Genomic DNA, 20,153 nt, shown 5'->3' on the forward strand with positions numbered 1-20,153 from the left:
CAAATACCATATGACTTCATTCATATTAGAGTTTAAGAAAAAAAAAAACAAAGAAAAAAAAAAAGACCAAAAACCTTGACTCTTAAATATAGAGAACAAACTAGCAATTCCTGTGAAGGGAAGTAGGTAGGGTGATGAGTAAAGTAGATGGGGATTAAAAGTACACTCATCATAGACGAGCACTGAGTAATGTACAGAACTGTACTGTACATCTGAAACTAATGTACCACTGTATGTTAATTGTACTGGAATTTTTTTTAAACTGTCTTTCCTATACATTTTGGCATTTTGTATTTCCATTTTCATTTCTTTTGAAATACTTTATTTTCCTTTAGATTTCTTTGATCCATTGGTTGTTCAGAAGTGTGTTGTTTAGTTTCCAAAATTTGTAGATTTAAAGCTTTCCTCATTTTGAGTTTCATACCATTGGGGTTGGAATAGTTAGTTGGTATGATTTCAGTCCTCTTATTAAATTTGCTCATTTGTTTTGTGTCCTACCATATGATCTATCATGGAGAATATTCCATGTACATAAGAGAGAAATATGTATTCGGCTGCTATTGGATGGAACGTTCTATGTTCTATATGTGTTTAAGCCTACTTGGCCTAAAGTTTGGTTAGTTTCCAATGTTTCCTTGTTGATTGTCTACCTGGATGGAGACAATTCACTGCTGAGAGTGGAGTATTAAAGTCCCCTGCTGTTATTATATTGATGTATTGATCCCTTTATTATTTTATAAGAGTTTTGTCTTGTTCCCATTTTTGCCTTGAATTCTATCTTGTCTGACACAAGTATGGCTAATCCCACTTTCTTTTGGTTTCTACTTGTATTCCTTTATGCTGAGTCCATGTGTGTCTTTAGAGCTGAAATGAGCCTCCTAATGGCAGCATATGGCTCTTGTTTTTTAATCCATCCAGTCGCTTTGTTCCTTTTAATTAATTGGTGAACTGAGTTCATTTACATTTAGAGTGACTATTAATATGTAAGGATTTACTACTGTCATCTTACCTTATGCCTTCTGGTTGTTTTGTACTTACATTGTTTATTTTTCCCTTTCTGTCTACCTCTTAAGTTTGTGTTTTCCACTGTGATATGCTCAGTCTTTTATTATGCTTCATGAATCTACTCCACATTTTTGCTTGGTGGTTGCCATCTGGCTTATATAAAATATCTCATAGGCAAAACAGTCCATTTTATGCTGATAACAACTCATCTTCATTTGCCTATAAAGCCTCCACACTTTTTACTCCCCCCTTTTCATGTTTTTGATGTCACAATTTACCTCTTTTTATGCTGTAAGTTCACTAATAAAGTATAGTAGCTATAGTTATTTGTAATGCTTTTTTTCTTTTAACCTTTATACTATAGTTAAAGGGTTAATACACTATCCTATTATAAGGTTAGTTTTCTATTCCAAATTCATTTTTCACCTCTACCAGAGTTTTGTGTACCTTCATATGGTACCAAAGTCACCAATCAGCATCTTTTCATTTCAGCTTGAAGAACTCTTTTAAGCATTTCTTGCAAGGCAGGTATAGTGGTGGTGTACTCCTTTAACTTTTGTTTGTATAGGAAACCCTTAATTTCTCCTTCATATCTGAGGGATAACTGCCAGATAAAGTATTCTTAGTGGGTAATTTTTATCTTTCAGTAAATAAGCAGCTCTCCTGGCCTGTGGAGTTTCTGAGAAATCTGCTGCTAGCCTAATGAGGATTCCATTGCAGGTTACTTTTTCTCCCCTGGATGCCTTTAAGATTCTTTATTACTGATTTTTGACATTTTCGTTATAATGTGTCTTGGAGAAGGTGTTTGGTTGATCTGTTTTGCATTGAGATAACATGGTGTTCTATTAGCTTTGTGCACTTGTATGTTCAATTCCTTTCCCTGATTTAGAAAGTTCTCAGCTATTTTTTCTTTAAATAAACTCTCTGACTCCCTCTCCCTCTCCCTCTCCTTATATTTGCTATTATGATTGAATCTGATACCTCTCATAGGGTTGTTCCATTTTTTAAAAATCTGAGTTCTCTATCCTCTTCTGAATTATTTCTATATTCATATCCTCAAAGCCATTTATTTTTTTCTTCCATCTGACTTGCTCTGTCACCTAACCCATGCTCTCTATTGCATTCTTCATCTTATTCACTGAATTCTTCTGCTCCAGAATTTCTACTTGGTTCTTTTTTAATAATTTTAATATCTTTGATAAAGACGTCCTTCTGTTCATTAATTTTATTCCTGAACTCACTGAATTGCCTTTCTGAGTTTTTGTGAGCTGACTGGAATCCCAGGATCGAGTCCCACATCAGGCTCCCTGCATGTAGCCTGTTTCTCTCTCTGCCTATGTCTTTTCCTCTCTCTCTGTGTGTGTCTCTGATGAATAATTAAAATATTTTTTTAAAAATAAAGAAAAAAAAGTATGACTAAGTATTTCCCTCAAGTTGCTGGGTTGGTGTAACAACTTTAACAATATCACCAAAAATCAGCGAAATTCACCACAGTAATAAAGAAGAAACATTTTAGTAGATTAGGAAAATTATTTGATAAAATTTAAGCTCTTCTTCTGTGTGAAGAAGAGAACATTGGGGAGTATCTGGGAGTAGAAATGCAAAAAAGAAAAAAAAGAAAGAAAAACCCTACATGTGCCTCAAGATGGAGGTATCAAAGAGAAACTCCACCTGCTGCATAATTTTGCTTCAGGTATACATTCTAGGAATACTCTACACAATGAAAATAGAGTTTACTACCTGTACCAACACAGAAGAATCTTATACACATGTCATTGAGTGAAAGAAGCCAGTTATAAATCAGTCCATATTGTACAATTTCATTCACATGAAGATAAAAAAAAGGGCAAAATTAATCTATGGTATTAGAAATCAAGAGAGTGGTTAGTAAAGGTGTTATGACTTGGAGAGAAAGCAAAGAGCTTTCTTTGATAATGATATAATGATAACATTCTATTTCTTGATTGACCACATGACATGGCAAACATTTTCTTTAAGGAGCCAGACAGTAAATATTTCAGGCATGGTAGGCCAGACAGTCTCTGTCAAAACTACTCAAGTATATGGTTGGGCAAAACCAACTATAGATAATATGTAAATAAATGGATTTAGCTGTGAACCAATAAAACTTTATTTACAAAAACAGGCAGTAGACTCAATTTGGTCTGAAGGCTATAATTTGCCAAATTCTCACCTGTAGAGATTGGTAAATTTGTAAAAATTTATTAATCTGTACAGTTCTTTATATACTTTCTGAACTATATATTATACTTCAATGAATACATTTAAAAATATAAATAACAAAGCAGGGAAGTCATGAAGAAAACAAAATGAGAAGAACAGAAGGAAACAGGGTTCACTAGTCTGCTTATGATGCTTCTGAGATTTGTTTCCTGCTGCAACTACTGCAGTATTTGGAGCACTACTAATTCTAGCCACATAAAAGTTTCTTTTCAAGCACTCAATATACCAACATTATTGTTCATTTCCTTCTTTATGGGAGAAAGTCCATTAAAAGACCTCAAAATGGTTGGTTCTCTTAATGAATTTCCTTTATTAAATTTTATTATTAATGCCCACATTGATTTCTTCTCCTAAATTATATCATCCTCCAAGAAACATCACTAGATACTTAAGACATAAGCAATCTAATAACATTAAACATCAATTCCACCTCTCTTTTAATTTTCAGATTTTCCCAGAACTACTACTTTCAGAAGTCACACTCTCGCCCATCCCTAGCCACTCTTACCCCAATGTTACAGAGCTTAATCATAATTTTAAAAAGACAACAACTGGTACACACTCAATATATTTCCTAAGCAATTTTTTTTAACTTTTCTCCCCTGGGAGAAGAGAACAGGAAAATAATAATGATGATACAAATAACATGTACCAAGTGTATCCTATGAGCCTCGTCATTGCTCTAAGCCCTTCTGTTCATTAACTCATTTAATCCACACGAAAACCCTCTGAGGTAGTTACTTTCATTATTATCCCCACTTCAGAGGTGAGAAAATTGAGATAGAGATTGTCTAAGGTTTCATAGTTAATAAGTGATAGAGTTAGGATCTGAACCCTGGTATTGTTTCCATGGCCTATGCTCTTGGATACATTGCTTGGGTACATGTACAACGTACAAGATAAATAGCTTGGGTTTGATTAATAAAGAAATCTAATTCCTTAAATGTAAGTGTAGCATAGCTTAAATGTTCTCAGCTTCCTGCCATCCCCACCAAGAGAAATGGCTGCTCCCCATACTTGCTGCTGATGGATCCTGCAGCATCGACACTTTACTGCACTTACCCTTTATATCTCTAGCTTTCTCCCCTCTAGCCCATGGACTCTTTAAGAGTGGGGACCATGCCTTATTCCTTCTTGTAGCTCCAGTGCCAAACATGGCATCTGTTTGGACATAGCATAGCTCAGTAGATGTCTGCTAAATGAATGAATCAATCATGCTGTGAGTGATAACTCCCCCCCCCCCTTTTTTTTGGTTCACCAAGTTTTCCAACCCATTTTTGTTTCCTGGTGATTGATTATGAGGGACAGGACACGATGTCATGAAGAGGTTGAAGGGACTAGGCTTTTGGCAACATCTCTATGGATTGAGCTTCTTAAAGTAAGAAACTCCCTCCTCTGCATTCAGCTAGAGAACCCCCACACACTGCTTGCCTCAATGATAGAGGGTGCATGTCTAGCTGAATATAGCTTGGGATCTAGAACTGGCATTTAGAATTAATAGGATAAAACAGGAGATTTGCATACTCATTTCTAAGTACTCATCGAAGAGTCCATACGCATTCATGGGTTGAAGGTTGTAGTCCTTTTCCCACTGTGGGAAACTTATTTTCCTTTCAGGTCCGCGTTCTTGTCGTACTTTCCTTCTGGTCCACCAATTCTGAATTAACCTGCACAACAAGATCAATTCCTTAAAAAAGAAATAGATGACTATTCACAAGACCTAAGTAATAAGACAGAGTTCAAATACAGAACCACAGTTTAAAAATATTTAGGATAGGGTGCTAAGGAAATAAAAACCTTGGATTAGGAAGACAGTATCAATGGCTATATCTCATGCATTTGTACTTGCAAGTGAACAGAATGACTTTCTAACTATTCGTGAAATTGTCTCATGTTCCATGTTGCCTTGGAAGGTTGGGTAAGGGACTAAGAACATCTAGAAACTGATCCTCTAGCACCATGGCAACACCCAGACCTCAGAGTAAAGGAAGGTTTGGCCTAGCTGACTTAATTCAGGACCCATGGGCAGTCTTACCATGTGGACGCTGACCTGCATATTCTGACTGAGGGCCTGGAAGTTCTGCAAATCCACTAAATGCTTCCTCTTTTGGCACACTGAAGTCTGCGCATCCACAACTTGCCTGCTTTTAGTGTGAGCTCGACAGGGGCTCTGATTCCTGGTAAAATGCATCTTACACTGGTAAGGTTCTCACATTAATCCTCAATAATGTTCAGGAGTGCATCTTATGATATGGAATAGGGCTGAGGAAATGGGTGTGGGGATCAGGTCTGCATGCTATAGGGGACAAGGACAAATTGAGGGGTAACCAAGAGTAGACATGCCAAAAATAGCCCCCAAACAAATTGTGAAATAAAGGAAATAATGGGGTGGGTATCAAAGACAAATGACCTCCTTCACAATTTTGCTCTTTATCCATATTAGACTAGAAGATAAAATGTTCTCTTGATGTCTCTGACATTTTAATAAATTATGGCTTATACTTTAAAGTAGCATGTAGTGCTAATTTTTAAATTTTATGCATTTATAAAAAAGCTTTATAGAAAACATCAGGCACTTGGAAAACATTTTCTAGAAATAAATCTAAGAATGGAAAATTGCTGGCATAGGTTTTGAGAGCTAAGAGGTGACTTTTTCGAAGTGAACCAAGTTCTAGCTAATTGCTTTGGATGAGTGGTCCTCCTTGAAACCTAGAGTTCTCTAACCAAGCTGACATGAAAACCAGTAGGTGTGGAATTAAAGCAGAAATAGAAGTTGCTGATTTATGTTTCTTTAAAACTTCACTGACCAGAGCTAAACAAACAGAGCAGAAGTCAAGGTTACCTTTACAAAAATGATTCAACTTTTTGCCTGTTGTCATCAACTTAAACTATTATCAACTAGATGATCATATTTTTGCTGGTTAAGATACGTTGACTCCAGTTTCTTTTCTGCATCCCTAAACTTTCCTCTTTTCCATAAATTCCTTTACTGTACAGTTTGAATTTAAGGTCATTTTAAAAAAATTACCAATCCTGATTTATCATGGGGGTGGGGGAGTAGAGCTCTAGTTAATGGGTCATAACTAGTGAGAGCCTCGCAGTGCTAGAGCTTCAGGGTCGGAGGCATTATTTAAAGAAGCTGCAAGCAAATGTTCAATATTTAGGGCCCCACGGAGACTTTGTTTAAAAGAATATTCACTATCTGTTGATACTCCTTATACTGAATCTTCCTAAAGAGCCAACGTTTATTACTTTCATGACTGCCTTTGAGTCACTGAGCATGAACACTGAGCTCTAGGCACGTGTACTGGCCTAACTGCTGAGTCTGCATTGCTTATCTTACTTGCCACACCTAGAAAAGCCAATAATGAGCAATGCTGCATCTCAATGGTAGAGGTCTATGGTACTTACGGGTAGCCAAGTTCCATGAAATTATTCCAGGTCTGCTTTAGCACCATTATAATACCCATTTGCATACAGAGATCAATAAGGCATCCACTAGGGTGGCACTGCGAGGTAAGCAAACACAGAGATTCCAGAATCAATGGAGAGGAAGAAAGAGTGTCTGGTTTCTAATTTGCACAAAGTTGCCCGAGACCATTTACTGCAAGGGGGTAGAAAATAAGGAGTGATGGAAGGATACAGACCTCTTCTAGTCTCCATCTGTTTATCAGCCTCAAGTAGGCACCTGGGTGTCCTGTAAATCTTCAACACACAGAAAAACAAACCATTAGTATCTGTAGGTCTAAGTTCTTGTTGACTATTATGCTCAGATTGGCACACCCTCCAGTGAAAAGGACTGGTATAGTCAGGTCTGAGGGATTCAGGAAACTGCAGGGCTGTTGTACGTACTGCAGCTCCTGGAATTCTCCAGGGAAAATTTTCCTTCTGAACTGTCTGGGCTGCTGACCACAGAGGCCAGCCCTTGCTGCTTGCATGTGACTCTGAACATTTTCTGTTAAATAAGTGCTCTGGCCTGTGTAACACACAGCATGTTGGACTGAAACACATTCTGATCTTTTTGAATAATAGTTTTTTTTTTTTTTTAAAAAAAAAAAACAACTTTACTGTTTGACTAGAAGTCCACACTGAAGTAGCTTGATACTGAGGGAAGCGACTGTATCTGTCCCACCAAAACCCAAAAGTCACCCGTTTCTGGTTCTTATCTCACAAAATATTTCCCAGTGCAAAGGAATTTATAGGACATTGACTACTTAACACAGGAGCCTTTCCCAATCCTAGCACTGCTGGATTCAGAAGCTGACCACTCTCCTCTGGCATCCTGTGTCAGCTCTTTCCTGTCTGGATATCCTTCCCTCTGTGTGAAGGCAGATGTCCAGGACACACTGCAGGCCACCCTCCCCATTAGGCCTCCTCCTCATATAGATGTGAGATCCAGGGGCCTAACTCAGGTGCAGAGGGAGCCCACAGGTTTTAAAATCCATCCTTCACTTGTACAAATGCTTTTCCTCTGTGAACCTTAGCAAGAAATGGTGCATAGGTCACTTGTGAGTGGAGCCACCATTCTCCAGGAGGGGAATGGGAAGGGAGAGGAGGAGGCTGATCACTTTTTACCCTTTTATGGATCACTCTAAAGGAGGTGCTCCTCTGTCACCCTCATCAGCGACCGCTGAGTGCTCTGTCCCTGGCCTGCAGAACCATGGAGAGACCAGGTCCTTACCTTCCAAGAAAGAATGCGATGTAAAATGTGGAGCTGTTCAGATTGACAAACTGAAAGAGAAACATCTTCAGGGTGAAGCTGTTCTCCCACTCGGACTCTGTGCGAGGCTGTTCTGTGGACAAAAGGGGAGTAGAGCTTGCAAGGTTGCACTTGACTCCTCCTCAGCTCCCTCTGCCCCACTCCCTGTACACAAAGGGTGGGAGCAGAGGTGTCCTAAGGGAGCCACAGGAGACCCCAGTTTGCCTATGTATGGCGTGTGATGGAATGGACCACCCATGGGATCCTCAAGCTTGCAGAACAGCCCCAACAAGGGTGCAGGGAGCAGCACTGACTGATGTGTGAGAGGGTACGAAATATCTGGTTTGTTCTGCTGTGATGGGGTGTTCAGAGAGCCTGGAGGAGACACAGCCAGGCTGAAGGGGCCTCATTCCCTTTTGCCCTTAATTTCCACCTGTGGGGTAGGGTCTGGGTGGGGTCAGGTCCCCTCCTGGATCCTTATTAATTCCTTCTTCTCAAATTCTATTCTGGTGAAATGCCTGGTGCTGCTGCATAAGAGGGAGGCAGACCCCCTCTCAGAATGCTGAGACTATCTGACTTCTGTGCCTGTCACCCTCATCCAACATTTTTCATTCTTATAGACAAAAACCAAGGGGATGACCTCATTTTAGAGCTTTAATTGTATATCACCATCTGTATCTTACAGTATCCTGACCTCAATCAGGCACCAATTCTCATCTCCTTGTATTTTGACTTCCATAAAGCAAATGCTCTTTGGACAGTGTTAGGAATCAAAATATGAATCAAACGTACAACTTGACACCTCACGTCAAATGTACCTACCTTTCCTTCCCTAGGAACTGCATCCTCAACCCAAGCAACGCCAAAGAAAATGTATTTAATGCCATCGTACGTTCTCTGTTTCCATATTTCCTAAGCTTCTAACTGCTTTTTACTATTTTACACCATCAATTCCTTTTCCGCTAATTATCACTCAAAATGCTTGCTGCGAGCATATCTGAGAAGGGGAGGGAGAATCATATTTAACAAGGCTGTTGAGGGAAAAAAAGACAAAGTATCTTTAAAGGGTTTTAGTTTTACTTCACTTCTGCTACTGAACTATTGGTTACACAGGAAGGTCTCTCAGGTTGTCAGGCAGCTGGGTGGGTGCTCAGGCATCCCAGCCACAGATGGGCCAGGGCTGTATCTCCTTGGCACCTTTGCAAGCCTGGATCAAGGTGCCACTGGACACAATCTGCCAATGCAGTTACCTCTTCTGTGGATATAAGCCTCTTTCTGCCTTTTTGGGCAAGGGGTGGTAATGATGGAGGATTTTAATGACATTAAAGGAGACATGCCTGGTACCTAGCTAGCTCTGTATCTGGCAGATAGAAAGGCTCAATCAATGGCATCTTGTATTATAATGATTATTATAAATAAAGGCACTTTTGTGATTTCTTCCCCCTCCAGACAAGCTACCTATGGGAACGTGCTACAATAGGTGTATGTGTGTGGGAGCATGTAATTTTCTCAACTTGCATAGAGTAAAATGACTAATGTTTCATTAATAAAATTGGGACAATCTCTACATCTTGAAAACGTGGAAAATGTGCAGGGTACAGTCAGCTACCAGATTGTTCTAATGCTTTATGAAGTCAGAGAAGTGTTCTCAGGGGTGACTTGTCCAGATGAATGTTATATCTATAAATGTCAGTAATGGTTAGGCGGCCTACATTCCTGGCAAAAGGCCCCTAGTCTTCAAAGCAATTAACCTTGCTGTGGATTCATGTGCCACGAAAACCTGATCCATCTCTAATTAAATAAAAATTATAGGCGATAGCAAATGAACTCTAAATGGCTCTGGGCATTTTATTCACTCCTTTTGTGCTACTATATTTTTTGTGCATGAAGAGAAAACCTGCTTTAAATTACATTAGCTCCTGAGAGATAATGTTTATGACTGGTTTGAAAGCTTTAACTAGGAATGATCCCCCAATTACTAGATGTATTGAAAATGTCCTGTTGAAGGCAAAGAACTAATGTATGCAATTCAAAATAAAAAGAATATATTTCTTTTCAGCAGTGTTTCAGAGACATCTTTAAAAAGATAATTCCCAGACTACAATACTGTGCCATGAAATTAGAAGGGTCTCACTTACCTAAATTTGTCAGAAGAAGTGCAACTTTTTCATAGAGCTGTAAAATAAATTTCATATATTTAACAAAAAACCCTGTTGATGCTATAAAATCCATAAGTATAAAGGAAATAGGTAATCGAGTCATGAGTGAAAATAATTTCATTAACTGTCTGTTACTCAACAATGAAAACATTGTAAACAAATAGTTGTGTCCTTTCAGGGCAAGAAAGAAATGCACAAAGTCCCATTTTACTATTTTAAAAATCTCACTGTCTATGTGGGAGTGGATAATTCTGTGGCAACAAGGGCTCGCTGCTTCTAATTACCAGCTTGGTAAGGGATGCTGGGCAAATCACAACATCCCTGGACCTCGGCATCTCTAGGACTGATTCCGATGGCAAGATTTTGTAATCTCATTGTTTATGGACTGCTGTATTTTCTAGATGAGAGCATTCATAAATACAGAAGTAATGAAACCTTCCTGGGAACTCCTAAGGTTTTGATACTCTTGTTTTTCCATTAGTGCATCAGATGCATCCTTAACTCACCCAGCCATCTGGCAAATGGAGGGTCCTAAGAGGGAAGGGAAAGTGTGTGTGTGTGAGTGCATCTGCACACATGTGTATATGGAAGTGCAGGGGGTACAGTTCAGGGAAAACCCAGCTCTAGGTGATTCCCCAGAAAGGGTATAAATCGAGAAAAAGAACAAATGTCTTCTCTAAAATGAGAGATGGTAAGCTGGAAAGGAAAACTAGACAAAGGGATTGGAAAAACATGAAAATTAAGACCACATTTAGATTAAAAGAGTGAACATACATTGGTTAAAATTCCCTAGGCTGGAATTATGACTCTTCTTCCAGCCAGCAAGCTGTAGCGTTTGGGCACATTACCTCCTTTCTTCTTCAGACCACTGTTTTTCTTTTACGTGACTGAGAAAGGGTATTAGACTCATTGACCTTAAAAAGTCCTTCCAAACTTTTGAATTCTCTTATCCAAGACTTCTGCTAACTACAGAATTAGGTAAAATACTGATTGTAGGACTCTAAACTTTCAGCAAGGACTATAGTTTGCTATAGTAAGATAATTTATATGGTCAAGGCATCAAATTTTGTGTATAGAAGCCACAGGCTCTTGGAGTCAAAAACTAAAAGAAATCGGTGTGATTTTCAATAAGAAATCCTGTGGTACAGTCACACATTTTATCTGAAAAATACCGGTTAACCACAGATCAGGACAGATGTTTTAATAAACTATATTTTTACTGTTACAAATACACTCTATCATTAAAGTTAATTACGTAATTTCCAAGGAAAATTAGATTTGACTAGTGAGACACCCTTTTCAAAATACAATTTTTGATTATCCAGTTTATCCTTTCTGTCTTTTGTGTTGACATGCTTTTGTCTATGTGCCTCACTTTGCATTCTTGTCCCACAGGTCTTCGTAGCTGGTGACATGCCAATGTTATTTTGGTTTGGACACTGAAAAAAATGGGACTCAAAAAAGGAGCAGCCTGGAAGTCAAAATATGATTAATATTAACCTTTTGAAAAATAAGGCAAAGTATACAAGGACATCACTGGGATCCATGGTATCTGTGAACATTTTGTAAAAGTTTAAGATGCACACAGATGGACAGTGAGGCTTTGAGCAGGATGCAACCACAAAGGGCACATAAGCAGAGGGCCTGACAGCCAGCAAGAGACCTTCAGATGAGTGCTTTCTGGAAAAGGTTTGATTTCTCATCAGGCAGTTGAGATAGAAATCATGGATGGTTTGTTCTGATAAAAGCAGTAGAAAATATGTTTCAAAACTGGATGCCACAAATTGTGAGTTAAAATCTGTGATTGTTGAAAAGCTTTCTGATCTTAGGTACATTTCCACAAGAAGCTATGAGTACTTCTATTTTGATCTTGTCTACCTAGTCAGTGCATGTGGGCTTGTTCTGATGCAAGCCGTATTTTCTGGTTCACTTTTTGGAATAAAACACTGTGGTTTTCACTGTTCAGAGTATAATGAAATAGCAGATTCTTATTGGTATGGCTGGGTAAAAAGGATGGTTATAACTTTTAGTTTCCTCCTGGGATATACTCTGTTGGCACCTTTTGTTTGTGACAACCATATTGAGATGTTCTTTGGTCCCTAGTGAAGAAGCATAGGATTTAAATTGTATGATAAGGAGCAAGAAAAATCCAACCTATTCATTCCATCTCTGAAGGATTTATTTTTCAAGAAGAAATAAGATGAAAACTAGGAAGTGCCCCTTACCCAGTCATTAAGAAGCATAATATTTTGTTGGGATTCAGAATACTTTTTTTTTTTTTGAAAGGGGGCTCTACTCTGGGAGCTGAATGTAGGGCTTGAACTCATGACCCTGAGATCAAGAGATGCTTAACTGGGGATCCCTGGGTGGCGCAGTGGTTTAGCGCCTGCCTTTGGCCCAGGGCGCGATCCTGGCGACCCGGGATCGAATCCCACGTCGGGCTCCCGATGCATGGAGCCTGCTTCTCTCTCTGCCTCTCTCTCTCTCTCTCTCTCTCTCTCTCTCTCTCTCTCTCTCTCTCTCTCGCTGTGACTATCATAAATTAAAAAAAAAAAAAAAAAACTGGTCTTTCCGGGCAGCCCCAGTGGCGCAGCGGTTTAGCGCCGCCTGCAGCCCAGGGCGTGATTCTGGAGACCCAGGACCGAGTCCTGCATCGGGCTCCCTGCATGGGGCCTGCTTCTCCCTCTTCCTGTGTCTCTGCCTGCCTCTCTCTCTGAATGAATTAATAAATAAATCTTAAAAAAAAAAATAGAGATGCTTAACTAAGTCACTCTGGTGCCCCCAAACGTAGAATATTTTTATCAAACAGATTTTATTTTTAAAGTACATACTACATAAGAGTAAATACATGAAAAACCCCCAAAACAAAAACGAGTAAATACACATCATAAAATCTAGAAAATATGCACCCCTTATAGAGCTACTTCTTCAGTTAGGGTTGGAAAACAGGGTATGTGACCTATAACAATATTATTTAAAAATTAGAGGCCATACTGAACATAAGTTAAAAACCAATCTAGCTCTCAAGGTCTTTATATTCAATCAATGGAAAGTATTAATGATTCATGTCTAAAATTTTTTTTTTTTGGCAAGACCAGTATGGCCAAAATTTTAAATAGTTGAAAATAATTTATGTAGCTATAAAGATGGGTATTGTAGGGTCATGAAAATATCTTAAATTGAGTAATTTCAGAAGCCAGCAGATAGTTTCGTCATGAACTGGTCAAAACTACATTATAGTTACTAGTCTGTCATTTGTCACTTATGTGATACTTGCTTCTTAAGGACTTACTTTTTTATTTTCTGCATATTCTGATGAAAACCTTTCCAAACTATATTACACACTCAGTTGCCTTCATAATGAAACCTGCAAGGCTTCAGAGGGTAAGAGAGGACTATGAATGTGTGTGCTGAGCTGGGGATGTCATCAGAGAAGGGCTGAGGACAATAAGCTGATTGCTTCTCACACAAAAAGGTCTTGGATGATGCTTCTTTGAGAGTTCTTACGTATGTTTTTTTTCTTTCTTTTCCCTTGCTATGGCTTGTATTTTCTGCCCTTGTCAGAATTCTTGCCTGAGTAACTTTCTGTATTTCTAGTCTGGTGTTGGTGAGAATTGGAACACCTAAGGTGTTCACCTGTACCTGAAATAAATGAAAATACCCCTTAAGCGTATTCGTAAGAATAGTACATGTGTAGACTGTACATCATCCATTTTGGTGACTCTGAAATGCTTGTTAGATAAAACATGGAAACGCCTAGTAGTCTAGCTTCCAGCACATAGTAAGTGCTTTGTGTTGTCCATAACTATATAGTTTCCCCACTTCCTATGCTCCCTTCTCCATTTTTAGTTTACTTTCTCTTTTCTTGGTTGTGTCTCAGGAAGTAGAGATTGCGGGATTTCCAGTTAAAGCATGACTCTGACAACATTGGTATCTCTGCTCCAAATGTATGAGCAACCATGTATTTATAGAGTCATCACATGTATTTATTTCTTCAGATGTATAAATTAAATTTTAACAAGACATTAGAGAAAAAGAGAGCTTTAATTCATTGCAAATTACCTGGACGCAGAATCTTTCACTGCTCTGGCTGTTTGGTTAATTTCACTATGAATCACCCCCTTCTCAGTGCATATATTCCACGATTAGCTTTAAGGCTAGCAGAGTCCTGGAGGAGAGAGTGCCAGGGTGCCACACATGCACTCTCAACCTCCACTTGACCGCAGAGTTACACAATCATATGTCAAGTGATCAACAACTACCCTTTTATCATTTTTAGCACTTCTGGATTCTGAAACTTATTATTTCTAAAATAATAAAGAGGTTCCTGTGTATTTTAATAATAACAATAAATGGTAATAGTAATAGCAGTAATAATATATCAACTACTTCATTAGTGATTACTAGTTGACTTAACAATGCTAAATTAAGTTGTTTACTATTATTATAAATTTTTAAAAAGATTTTATTTATTTATTCATGAGGTACACAGAGAGAGGCAGAGACACAGGCAGAGGGAGAAGCAGGCTCCCTGCAGGGAGCCCCACGCAGGACTCAATCCCAGGATTCCGGGATCACGACCTGAGCTGAAGGCAGACTCTCAACCAATGAGCTCCCCAGGCATCCCCAATGTCAGTATTTTTATGTATAGGTTGACCTCAAATCTAACAATGTCAGCAAATAATGTTATTTATTCTGCAAATAATAACACAATTTACTGCATATTCTGCATACTGCAATTTATGCATATTTACTGCATACTGCAATTTACTACTATGTGCTAGGCCATGTTCTAGACACAGGGAAATAGTAAGAGTAAAAAAAAAATAGCCAAAAGTTTTTGCCCTCATGGGCCTATATTCCAATGGAGAAGACATATAATATTAAATAAATTAAAAACAGCATATTTTAGGGTAATAAGTACCACAGAGAAATACAGAGCAGGCAAGGAGACAGGAAATTGTCAGGTGGCAGGAACAGGTTACAATTCTAAAACTGAGTGACCGTGGAAGCCTTGTATTAGAAAAGTAACATCTGAACAGAGACACGAAGGAGGTAAGGGAGCAAGTCATGCAGAGGCCATGGAGAAGCTATTCCAGGCAGAGAGACAGGCAAATAAAAAGCCCTGGAGTGAGAGCATGCCCAGCACATTCAGGGAACACAGGGAAGGCCAGCCTGGAGCAGGACGGGCAGAGTGAGCAGGGAGGAGACAAGGTCAGACATGTTGCTGGGGCCAGAAGCAGAGGTCACAGGAAGACACGACCTTTTATTCTGACACAGGGGCTGGCTCACAGGTAAGACGTGCACATGAGTTGTTGTGAGGAGTCTAAATGTGGGAGCCAGGAGACCAGCTAGAGAGCCACCAGGTGGGGGCTGCTGGGGTCGTGGACCAAAGGGGGACTTAGAGATATGTGAGAAGTGCTCAAACTCTGGAGACAGGGAGAGAAACAGAAGAGTCAAGGGTAATGCTAAGGTTTCCAGCCTGAGCAGCTGCCTCAGGGGAAACTGGAGGGATCGACTCTGGAGGGAAAAGAGGGAATTCGGGTGAGGACAACGGGGGTCAGTTGGATGTAGGAGTTGGGGGCTCAGGGGAGGCCTCCAGGCTGAAATACAGAACTGGGAAAAGCCCGAAATTAACCCAAGCACCATCTGGAGGTGTCCCTTGAGGGTTAGCTTAAACAATGCTTTGGATACCCACCACTTTCCTGTCACTCAGAATCAGAAGGAAATGGTGGGAGGGGTGCCTGGGGGCTCAGGTCCTGATCTCGGGATCCTGGGATCAACCCCTACCTCGTGTCATGGGCCCCCTGCTCATGCTCCCTCTTCTCTCTCAAATAGATGAATAAAATCTTTCAGACTCCTAAGTGCCTCCGTGGTTGAGCATCTGCCTTCAGCTCAGGTCCTCATAGTCCCACTTTGGGCTCCCTGCTGGGAGCCTGCTTCTCCCTCCGTTTGTGTCTCTGCCCCTCTCTGTGTGTCTCTCATGAATAAATAAAATCTTAAAAAAAATAAAATCTTGGAGGAGGGGCAAGGTGGCAGAAGAGTAAGGTCTCCAAATCACCTGTCCCCACCAAATTACCTAGATAACCTTCAAATTATCCTGAAAATCTACGAATTCGGCCTGAGATTTAAAGAGACCAGCTGGAACGCTACAGTGAGAAGAGTTCGCGCTTCTATCAAGGTAGGAAGACGGGGAAAAGAAATAAAGGAACAAAAGGCCTCCGAGGGGGAGGGGCCCCGCGAGGAGCCGGGCTGAGGCCGGGGCGAGTGTCCCCAGGACAGGAGAGCCCCGTCCCGGAGGAGCAGGAGCTGCACCAACCTTCCCGGGCGGGCGGAAAGGGGCTCGCAGGGAGTTAGAGCAGGACCCAGGAGGGCGGGCATGCCCTCGGGCTCCCGGGGACACTAACAGACACCTGCGCCCCGGGAGAGTGCGCCGAGCTCCCTAAGGGCTGCAGCGCGCACGGCGGGACCCGGAGCAGCTCGGAGGGGCTCGGGCGGCGGCTCCGCGGAGGGGGATGCGGGGCGGGAGCGCGAATCCACCAGCGCAGGCCCCGGAGCACAGGGCGCCGGGACACAGCCCAGGATCCGGCCTCCCCCGGGACAGGCAGAGGCCGGGAGGGCCCAGGACAGTGAGGACGCTCCTGCCCCGAGCTGAGCACATCAGCGGCCCCGCCCTGGAGCCTCCAGGCCCTGCAGACGGAGAGCTCTGGAGTTACTGGGGGGGCTGAATCCAGGCTTCCAGAGCTGGCCCCGCCACTGCGGTTGTTCCTCCTGGGGCCTCACGGGGTAAACAACCCCCACTGAGCCCTGCAGCATGCAGGGGGCAGAGCAGCTCCCCCAAGTGCTAACACCTGAAAATCAGCACAGCAGGCCCCACCCCCCCCCCCAGAAGACCAGCTAGACGGACAAGTTCCAGGGGAAGTTAGACTTAAAGTATACAGAATCAGGAGATACTCCCCCGTGGTTTTTTTTTTTTTTTTTGATTTTTGATTTGTTTGCTTCCCCCACCCTTTTTCCCCCTTTCTTTCTTTTTCTTTCTCTTTTTCTTTTTTTTCTTCCTTTTTTTCTTTTTTTTCTCTTTTCTTTCCTTCTTTCTCTCCTCTCTTTTTCTCCTTTTCCCATTACAACTTGTTTTTGGCCACTCTGCACTGAGCAAAATGACTAGAAGGAAAACCTCACCTCAAAAGAAAGAATCAGAAACTGTCCTCTCTCCCACAGAGTTACAAAATCTGGATTACAATTCAATGTCAGAAAGCCAATTGAGAAGCACTATTATACAGTTACTGGTGGCTCTAGAAAAAAGCATAAAGGACTCAAGAGACTTCATGACTGCAGAATTTAGATCCAATCAGGTAGAAATTAAAAATCAATCAAATGAGATGCAATCCAAACTAGAAGTCCTAACGACGAGGGTTAATGAGGTGGAAGAACGAGTGAGTGACATAGAAGACAAGTTGATGGCAAAGGGGGAAACTGAGGAAAAAAGAGACACACAATTAAAAGACCATGAAGATAGATTAAGGGAAATAAACGACAGCCTGAGGAAGAAAAACCTACGTTTAATTGGGGTTCCCAAGGGCACCAAAATGGACAGAGGGCCAGAATATGTATTTGAACAAATCATAGCTGAAAACTTTCCTAATCTGGGAAGGGAAACAGGCATTCAGATCCAGGAAATAGAGAGATCCCCCCCTAAAATCAATAAAAACCGTTCAACACCTCGACATTTAATAGTTAAGGTTGTAAATTCCAAAGATAAAGAGAAGATCCTTAAAGCAGTAAGAGACAAGAAATCCCTGACTTTTATGGGGAGGAGTATTAGGGTAACAGCAGACCTCTCCACAGAGACCTGGCAGGCCAGAAAGGGCTGGCAGGATATATTCAGGGTCCTAAATGAGAAGAACATGCAACCAAGAATACTTTATCCAGCAAGGCTCTCATTCAAAATGGAAGGAGAGATAAAGAGCTTCCAAGACAGGCAGGAACTGAAAGAATATGTGACCTCCAAACCAGCTCTGCAAGAAATTTTAAGGGGGACTCTTAAAATTCCCCTTTAAGAAGAAGTTCAGTGGAACAATCCACAAAAACAAGGAATGAATAGATATCATGATGACACTAAACTCATACCTTTCAATAGTAACTCTGAACGTGAAAGGGCTTAATGACCCCATCAAAAGGCGCAGGGTTTCAGACTGGATATAAAAGCAGGACCCATCTATTTGCTGTCTACAAGAGACTCATTTTAGACAGAAGGACACCTACAACCTGAAAATAAAAGGTTGGAGAACCACTTACCATTCAAATGGTCCTCAAAAGAAAGCAGGCGTAGCCATCCCTTTATCAGATAAACTAAAATTTACCCCGAAGACTGTAGTGAGAGATGAAGAGGGACACTATCTCATACTTAAAGGATCTATCCAACAAGAGGACTTAACAATCCTCAATATATATCCTGAATGTTGGAGCTGCCAAATATATCAATCAATTAATAACCAAAGTTAAGACATACTTAGATAATAATACACTTATACTTGGTGACTTCAATCTAGCGCTTTCTACCCTCGATAGGTCTTCTAAGCACAACATCTCCAAAGAAACGAGAGCTTTAAATGATACACTGGACCAGATAGATTTCACAGATATCTACAGAACTTTACATCCAAACTCAAGTGAATACATATTCTTCTCAAGTCCACATGGAACTTTCTCCAGAATACACCACATACTGGGTCACAAATCGGGTTTGAACCAATACCAAAAGATTGGGATTGTCCCCTGCATATTCTCAGACCATAATGCCTTGAAATTAGAACTAAATCACAACAAGAAGTTTGGAAGGACCTCAAACACGTGGAGGTTAAGGACCATCTTGCTAAAAGATGAAAGGGTCAGCCAGGAAATTAAGGAAGAATTAAAAAGATTCATGGAAACTAATGAGAATGAAGATACAACCGTTCAAAATCTTTGAGATGCGGCAAAAGCAGTCCTAAGGGGAAATACATCGCAATACAAGCATCCATTCAAAAACTGGACAGAACTCAAATACAAAAGCTAACCTTACACAAAAAGGAGCTAGAGAAAAAACAGCAAATAGATCCTACACCCAGCAGAAGAAGAGAGTTAATAAAGATTTGAGCAGAACTCAACGAAATCGAGACCAGAATAACTGTGGAACAGATCAACATAACCAGGAGTTGGTTCTTTGAAAGAATTAATAAGATTGATAAACCATTAGCCAGTCTTATTAAAAAGAAGATAGATAAGACTCAAATTAATAAAATAATGAATGAGAAAGGAGAGATCACTACCAACACCAAGGAAATACAAACGATTTTAAAAACATATTATGAACAGCTCTACACCAATAAATTAGGCAATCTAGAAGAAATGGACGCATTTCTGGAAAGCCACAAACTACCAAAACTGGAACAGGAAGAAATAGAAAACCTGAACAGGCCAATAACCAGGGAGGAAATTGAAGCAGTCACCAAAAACCTCCCAAGACACAAAAGTCCAGGGCCAGATGGCTTCCCAGGGGAATTCTATCAAACGTTTAAAGAAGAAACCATACCTATTCTACTAAAGCTGTTTGGAAAGATAGAAAGAGATGGGGTACTTCCAAATTCGTTCTATGAGGCCAGCATCACCTTAATTCCAAAACCAGACAAAGACCCCACCAAAAAGGAGAATTACAGACCAATATCCCTGATGAACATGGATGCAAAAATTCTCAACAAGATACTAGCCAATAGGATCCAACAATACATTAAGAAAATTATTCACCATGACCAAGTAGGATTTATCCCCAGGACACAAGGCTGATTCAACACTCGTAAAACAATCAATGTGATTCATCATATCAGCAAGAGAAAAACCAAGAACCATATGATCCTCTCAATAGATGCAGAGAAAGCATTTGACAAAATACAGCATCCATTCCTGATCAAAACTCTTCAGAGTGTAGGGATAGAGGGAATATTCCTCAACATGTTAAAAGCCATCTACAAAAAGCCCACAGCAAATATCATTCTCAATGGGGAAGCACT

The 20,153-nt window shown here is 40.4% G+C and overlaps 1 protein-coding gene across 1 annotated transcript in view; it reads right to left on the reverse strand.

Annotated features, from left to right (window-relative positions):
* Positions 1 to 20,153, reverse strand: part of ANO4 (anoctamin 4) — a 327,266-nt gene that overhangs the window by 33,297 nt on the left and 273,816 nt on the right. Inside the window, exons 18-22 of the mRNA XM_055336489.1 lie at positions 10,087 to 10,123; positions 7,931 to 8,042; positions 6,897 to 6,954; positions 6,661 to 6,758; positions 4,774 to 4,916 (exon numbers count right to left, since the gene is read on the reverse strand). Coding sequence (XP_055192464.1) covers positions 4,774 to 4,916; positions 6,661 to 6,758; positions 6,897 to 6,954; positions 7,931 to 8,042; positions 10,087 to 10,123 — 448 coding nt within the window. The remainder of the gene's footprint in view (positions 1 to 4,773; positions 4,917 to 6,660; positions 6,759 to 6,896; positions 6,955 to 7,930; positions 8,043 to 10,086; positions 10,124 to 20,153) is intronic.

The sequence above is a fragment of the Nyctereutes procyonoides genome, unplaced genomic scaffold (genome assembly GCF_905146905.1).
Source record: "Nyctereutes procyonoides isolate TBG_1078 unplaced genomic scaffold, NYPRO_anot_genome, whole genome shotgun sequence".
NCBI lineage: Eukaryota > Metazoa > Chordata > Mammalia > Carnivora > Canidae > Nyctereutes > Nyctereutes procyonoides.